The sequence below is a fragment of the Austrofundulus limnaeus genome, unplaced genomic scaffold, assembly GCF_001266775.1.
Source record: "Austrofundulus limnaeus strain Quisiro unplaced genomic scaffold, Austrofundulus_limnaeus-1.0 Scaffold440, whole genome shotgun sequence".
Taxonomy (NCBI): domain Eukaryota; kingdom Metazoa; phylum Chordata; class Actinopteri; order Cyprinodontiformes; family Rivulidae; genus Austrofundulus; species Austrofundulus limnaeus.
This window is the reverse complement of record NW_013952842.1, coordinates 417,196-424,193: the sequence shown is the minus strand read 5'-3', so window position 1 is coordinate 424,193 and position 6,998 is coordinate 417,196. Positions and strand designations below refer to the sequence as shown.

General features: G+C 46.6%; 2 protein-coding genes and 1 long non-coding RNA gene across 4 annotated transcripts in view; all 3 read left to right on the top strand.

Moving 5' to 3' along the window:
• LOC106529383 (uncharacterized) overlaps positions 1-347 on the top strand; it is a 2,373-nt gene extending 2,026 nt beyond the window's left edge. The window contains exons 2-3 of one of the 2 annotated variants that reach the window (XR_001311631.1): positions 17-304; positions 337-347. This is a non-coding gene — a long non-coding RNA (uncharacterized LOC106529383). The other variant, XR_001311632.1, reaches the window with a different exon arrangement.
• Positions 1-3,148, top strand: part of LOC106529380 (dpy-19 like 4) — a gene marked incomplete at its 5' end in the record, with an annotated part of 7,133 nt that extends 3,985 nt beyond the window's left edge. The window contains 11 exon segments of the mRNA XM_014024791.1: positions 837-968; positions 1,041-1,142; positions 1,206-1,279; positions 1,357-1,515; positions 1,629-1,748; positions 1,819-1,939; positions 2,012-2,068; positions 2,160-2,242; positions 2,311-2,455; positions 2,525-2,683; positions 2,754-3,148. Of these exon segments, the coding sequence (XP_013880245.1) occupies positions 837-968; positions 1,041-1,142; positions 1,206-1,279; positions 1,357-1,515; positions 1,629-1,748; positions 1,819-1,939; positions 2,012-2,068; positions 2,160-2,242; positions 2,311-2,455; positions 2,525-2,683; positions 2,754-2,918 (1,317 nt within the window). The 3' untranslated portion in view covers positions 2,919-3,148.
• A 1,065-nt stretch (positions 3,149-4,213) lies between these two features.
• ints8 (integrator complex subunit 8) overlaps positions 4,214-6,998 on the top strand; it is a gene marked incomplete in the record, with an annotated part of 15,710 nt that continues 12,925 nt past the window's right edge. Inside the window, 5 exon segments of the mRNA XM_014024790.1 lie at positions 4,214-4,360; positions 4,882-5,014; positions 5,092-5,266; positions 6,596-6,736; positions 6,815-6,886. Coding sequence (XP_013880244.1) covers positions 4,888-5,014; positions 5,092-5,266; positions 6,596-6,736; positions 6,815-6,886 — 515 coding nt within the window.

Here is a 6,998-nt window from a genome sequence, read left to right as displayed (position 1 = left end):
GTGATCCTGTGACCAGGTGACCAGGTGATCCTGTGACCAGGTGACCCTGTGACCAGGTGATCCTGTGACCAAGTGATCCTGTGACCAAGTGATCCTGTGACCAGGTGACCAGGTGATCCTGTGACCAGGTGATCCTGTGACCAAGTGATCCTGTGACCAGGTGATCCTGTGACCAAGTGATCCTGTGACCAGGTGACCAGGTGATCCTGTGACCAGGTGACCCTGTGACCAGGTGACCAGGAGATCCTGTGACTAAGTGACCCTGTGACCAAGTGACCCTGTGACCAGGTGACCCTGTGACCATGTGACCAGGTGACCAGGTGATCCTGTGACCAGGTGATCCTGTGACCAGGTGATCCTGTGACCAGGTGACCCTGTGACCAGGTGACCCTGTGACCAGGTGATCCTGTGACCAGGTGATCCTGTGACCAGGTGATCCTGTGACCAGGTGACCCTGTGACCAGGTGATCCTGTGACCAGGTGATCCTGTGACCAAGTGATCCTGTGACCAAGTGACCCTGTGACCAAGTGATCCTGTGACCAGGTGACCCTGTGACCAGGTGATCCTGTGACCAAGTGATGTTAGTGTCAGCAGGTCAGCTGTTTGTCCTGACGTGTCTCTTGTGTTCTTTTCCCTGCTGTGACCTCTGATGACCTCTGACCCCACGATGATCTCTGACCCCACGGTGACCTCTGACCCCACGGTGACCTCTGGTGACCTCTGACCCCACGGTGACCTCTGGTGACCTCTGACCCCACGGTGACCTCTGATGACCTCTGACCCCACGGTGACCTCTGATGACCTCTGACCCCACGGTGACCTTGGTCCCTGACAGACGGCCGACATCCACAAGGTTTACCTGAGCTCCTTGCTCCTGGTCTACCTGCTGCAGTTTCAGAACCCGTCGCTGCTCAGCTGCCCTCTGCTCTGCCTCCTGATTGGCTCGCTGCTCGCGAGGTACTTCCAGGTAGAGTTCGAGCCCCGCCCCCAGCTCAGCACCTGTGAACGAGCGGCAGGTTTGAACATGTTTGTGTTCCAGAGGAGGATGAAGATGGGTCGTCTGCTGGCCCGGCTCATGAAGCTCTTCCTGCACTTCTACCTGGTGTTCACCTGCGGACTCACCTGTACTTACCTGCTGAAGGTGAGCTCAGGTAAGAGCAGCTGCTGAYCTTTGACTCCAGCTGACAGGTGTTCTCCTCCTCAGAAGCTCTCAGCTTCAGCTGACGACGACGTCCTGCTGAAGCTCCTGCAGGTGAAGTTTGGACTGAACTCCACCAGGTGAGCAGAACCTTCAGCCGGCAGGTGACCCGGTTCCTTTGAACCCAAATGAATCCTTTGATGTCTTCCTGCTTCAGTGACTTTGTGACGAACTTCCTGCTGTGTCAGGACGGGCTGCAGACACCGGGTCAGAACCTGTTCCTGAGGCTGACCCAGACCTCCGTCCTGCCCTTCTACGTCCTGGTTCTGACCGTCTGCCTGCTGTCGGCCCTGCAGGCCGTCTACAGGAGGCTCAGGTGAGGCGCTGCAGCTCTCACTTCCTGTTATATCACAGCTTCTGGTTCTGATGGTTCTGATGGTTCTGATGGTTCTGTTGGTTCTGATGGTTCTGATGGTTCTGTCTCCTCAGCGGTCAGCCGGTCGGCGCCGGCCTCAGGCTGGAGGACGGGCGGGTCGGGGAGCAGCCGGCGGTGGTTTATCACGTCCTGCACACGCTGCTCTTTGGTTTCCTCACTCTTCTGTTTGACGGGTCAGTTCTGCAGAACCCGGCCCGGTTCTGGAGGTTCTGATCAAGGTTGTAATCAGGTTGTGTCCTGCAGGGTGAAGTACGTTTGGACCCCGTATGTGTGCGTGTTCACGGCGTTCGGCGTGTGTTCTCCTGACCTCTGGATGACGGTCTTCAGGTGGCTCCGGCTGAAGTCGGTCCATCCTGTGGTTCTGGTCCGTTTGGTCCTGCAGGTTCTGGACCGGTGCTTTGGTTCTTTAGTAACTGATGAATCTTTGTCGTTACAGTCTCTGATTCTGAGCACAGCGGTTCCCACCATCATTGGTTTCAGTCTGTGGAGAGAGGTGAGCCCGGTTCTAAAGCTCGGCTCGGGTCGGGTCGGGTCGGGTCAGAACCTCTGCTCCTACAGCTGTGCTCCTCTCTCCTGTCTTACAGTTCTACCCTCGGGTCTTGGCGGAGCTGGCGGACCTGCAGGGGTTCTACGAGCCGGACACAGTGGAGCTGATCAACTGGATCAGGTCTGGTTTCTGTGGGTCTCATGAGGGCTGGTGTTCTGGTTCTGGTTCTGACTCTGGTTCTCCTGCAGGTCCCAGAGTCCAGCTGTGGCTCCAGCTGTGGCTGTGTTTGCTGGCAGCCCTCAGCTGCTGGGAACATTAAAACTGTGTTCTGGTTCTGTGGTGACCAGTTTACCTGTTTACTCTGACCTGCAGCTGCTGAGGAGGGCTGAGCAGGTGAGGTCCAGACCGGTTCTGTTCAGGTTCTGTTAACGTTCTGCTCACGTTCTCCTCTCCCTGCCTCAGAGCCTGCAGGTGTACTCCCTGAGGTCAGCGGAGGAGGTCTACAAGCGTCTGTCGGCTCAGAGGAGCAGCTTTGTGATCGTGGAGGAGTCGGTGTGCAACGAGCTGACCCTCAGGAGGAACTGCAGGATCAAAGACCTGCTGGACGTCTCCAACCAACACGTCAGTCTGTGACAGAGACACCTCACTCACTCATGTCCACCTGACTTATTTAACTCTGCGTGTCCTTCAGGTGGTCTACGACAGAGGACAGAAGCTGTCCTCCTCCAAACACGGACGCTTCTGTCAGGAGATCAAGAGGAACTACTCTCCGTACACCAACTACTTCACCCGGGTCTTCTGGAACCGCTCCTACCACGTCTACAGAGTCAACTCTGTCATCTCCTTCCAGTACTGAGAGTCCACAGAGACCCGGTTCACAGAGAGACCCGGTCCACAGAGAGCTCCGGTCCACAGAGAGCTCCGGTCCACAGAGAGACCCGGTCCACAGAGGACTGGGTCTCTGGTGTCCTGCAGATCTGCAGGTTTTTAAAGGGTCCAGAAACATGAAGGATCCTGGGTTTGACCCCAAACCAGGCTGTTAGATTTTACTGTTAATAAAAACACATTCAAACATTTACAGGTAAACTTTCAAAGTAAAGGTCCGAGATATTATTCTGATAATTAGTTTTTATCTGAGCTTTAACTTCTTTTATTTCTGTTACTGATGCAAAGTGAAACTCAGCTGAGCCTCCAGGTTTATCTTTAAATCACTAACAAGTTTATTAACTTAGTAGTTTTTTTATTTTTCTGTCCTCATATTATGATTAAATGTTTGAAACACTCCTAAAATGATCAGGAAGAGAAACTGTTGTAAAGAATTAAAAACAAACCAATAATAAAATGAATTGATTATTTTAACGATGGTTGAAAAATAAAAAATCAATTCATTTTATTATTTATTATTTTGCTCTCAGAATCCTGAAATGTGTTTATTTTATTTCCTTTAATGTATAAAATATTTGCTGCCTCAGTTTAGTTTCCTCAGATTGAGACGTTCAGATGTCAACAGATGAACCTGATTCAGTTTTACTGAATAAACTCAAAGATGACAGTTCATCACTGCAATTATTTGATTTTTAATGTTTCCTCTTTTTATTTCCAACATGTCAGCCTAAATTTAAAACCTTTACTTTTAAATTTAACAAAATTAAATTTAGGTATCAGTGGCTTCTCTATAAATAAAAATAAAAAACTGACATTTAAACAATTTATTCAGATCTTTTGAGAATTGTCAGCATTTTAAAACCCCTATTTAAATGTTATATTAACCTGCAGCATTTATTCAAACGACAGAACAGGAAGCTGGATCTTATCAAAATAAGAGCCCATGTAGAGCTGGATCTTATCAAAATAAGAGCGTGTGGAGCTGCAGAGTCTCTTAGACCAGCAGAAACCATAAATCTCTCTGAACGAGTACAAAAATAAATAAGCTCAACATCAAATAAACTTTAAACGACAAAAACAAGACAAACGGTTTAATTTAGTTAAACTTTCATTAATGCAAAAAACAAAACATTTCATTCAAACATTTGTTTCCTGTTTAGTATGAAACAAACTACAAGTTTAAATAAATTCTTATTTTATCAACAAAAACATTTAGATTCAAACCCTGAAGTGACCTTTCCGGCCTCCGTGTCTCCATGGCAACGACCCGGAAGCGGAAGCAGCGATGCCGAAGCGCAGCAGAAAGAAGAAGAATGTGAGAATCAGTGTTCGGCTGCTGCAGCTCGGTTCTTTCAGAGGTTTTGGGCTCGGTTGGTTCTGTTTGTCCTCTGCTGGTTGTTGAGCCGTGTGAAGGTAAGACAGGCCGCCGCTGCTGGAGCGGAACAGCCGGGAGAGTCGAGCTAACTGTGGCTTAACCGAGCGCTAAACACCGCTGTCTGTGTTAGCACAGCTAGCTTAGCATCATCAGCCCCGTTTGTTCTGACATATTTAATGAAACTGTTCTTATTCACTTCACTTCCCTTATTCATTKAAATTGTTTAAATAAAGACTTTAAATATTAACCTGTTTTTACAAAGTCAGCACATTTMGATACAACAAATAAAGATCAGCTGTGATTTCTGCTGCTTTTATTTCTGATGGGAGAAAAATAAAGGTTAATAAAGATTATAATTAGTCAGCACAGAGACTCAAAGTGTTGTTTAGATAAATAAACAGCCTGGTGTTCAGAGGTTCACTTCTTCTCAGGGTATTAGTTTTGGTTCAGTCTTCCTCCAGAATCATAAAGGACTTGGATCAGTTTATAACCCAACCTGAGACCCGGTTCTGCAGAACTGTTGTCTCACAGCACCGTCCTGTCCCTCTCTGTCCTTCAGGGGACGATGGGTTCTGAAGCAGCGGACCGGGTGGCCTCTGCGACCCGGCCCGGCACACCTCCTCAGATCTCCTGGTTCGAGTTCCTCCTGGACGGCAGCCTGCTGGAGGAACACCTGCAGAAAACCAGCCCGGGTCAGTACTCCTCTGGGTTCTGATGGTGAAAATCTGTTTGGATCTTGGTGCCGTGACAGCTCGTGTCCCCCCCACAGACCCAAGTCCAGTCCAGCTGATAGTCCAGTTCCTGGAGCAGGCCTCCAAACCGTCTGTGAACGAGCAGAACCAGGTTCAGCCGCCCGTGGACAACCGCAGGAACCGGACCCTGAAGCTGCTGGCGCTGAAGGTAGCGGCTCACATGAGGTGGGATCTGGACCTCCTGGAGAAAGGGTGAGTGGTGACCTCACAGAGGGCTTTTATTTTTTATTTTTAATGTTAGAGCGTGAAGCTCAGTCCAGACAGGTTCTAATGAGTGTGAAGGTCTCACAGCCTCACAGTGTTCAGGTTTTATCAGTGGGGGGTGGCAGGGAGGGGCCATGTGGACTAAAATATTTATCTCCATAACGATAAGTGACAATTAAAAAAACTATATTTGTGACACTTCAACAATTCATAAATCAAAACATTCAGCTCTTTCAGGCCATGTCTGCTATGACTTTTAGTATTTCAGCTATTTATACTTTTTTTTAGCTCTTTCACTTTTTTAGCCACATTTTTTGCCATTAAAAATCAGTGGARCTGTTTTTAAAATCCTTAAATCCTTCAAATAGTTTCTAAATCTTTACAAAACCTTACACAGTTTGTTCTGCTTCTGCTCTTTTTTACTCCCTTGTGCAAATTTTAGCTACCTTTTTTTTTTTTGCAAATTTTAGATTTTTTTCTGCTATTTCAGCTAAAATTCTGCTTTTTTCTGCTATTCTTCAGCTTTTTTTTAGCTTTTTTCTGCTACTTTGTGTTATTTAAGCTTCCTACAGGTTTCTGCTATATTCAGCTAACTGCTGCACTTTTAGCTAAGGTTCAGCTGGTGTTGGCTAAAGTTAGTTTTTTTAAGCTAAATACATATTTTTGTAGCTATTACAACTTATTTCAGCTAAATTCATCAAACTTCTGCTCCTTATGCATCCTTATGCTAATTAAAACATTTCCAGCTACGTTTTAGCTGTTTTACTGAAAACTTTGACTGTTTTAGCTGTTTTACTACAAATGATCAATTTTTAGCAGTTTTATGGGTTTTCTTCTGCTAGTTTAGAAATTTTTACAACCATTTCACCATCTGGCTGCTACTTCCAACTTAAGGCTGCTAGCTTTAGTTTATTTTTATGCTAATTTTAGCTGTTGTGCTGCTATATTAGCTAAATTTCTTCTTTCTTCTGCCCTTTTTTTACTTTTTTGTGATTCTTTCTGCTATTTGAGGTATTCATTCTTCTTACAGTTGCTTTCTGCTTTAATTGGGTATTTTAGCTTTTAGATTTTTTATGATTTCAGCTATATTTTTGCTCCTTTTTAACGTTTTTCTGCCTTTTTTTATTCTTTCAGTTGTTTTAGTTTAACTTACAATGACACTTTTGCTGTTAAACATTTTCAGCTGAATTTCAGCAGCAGACTTTCACACTAGCATCATCACAGGAAATGTAATTTCTGTAGTTCTTGGTTCTGATCCTSTGAGAGGAAGACTTCCCGTAGAACTCAGAGTCTGGCAACAAATCCTTCCTGTTTCAGTCTGACCACCCCGGTGCTGAACATGCTGCTGAACGAGCTGCTGTGTGTCAGCAAAGTGCCGGCAGGAGTCAAACACGTGGACCTGGACCTGTCCACCCTGCCCCCCACCACCGCCATGGCCGTCATCATCTACAACCGCTGGTGAGCAGCTGGAACAGAGGCCGAGGTGTCTGTGTGTGCAGGAGCTAACCCTGACTCTGAGCTGTGCTTGTGCTGCAGGGCCATCAGAACCATCGTGCTGAGCAGCTTCCCAGAGAAACAGAACAAACCTGGACCTCATCAGATGAACATGTAAACCAGCTTTCTTCACATGTCCTCAGTGAATCTGTCTTTTTACAACACTTCACTTCCTGTCTTGTGTTCAGGTTAAACACTTCACTTCCTGTCTTGTGTTCAGGTTAAA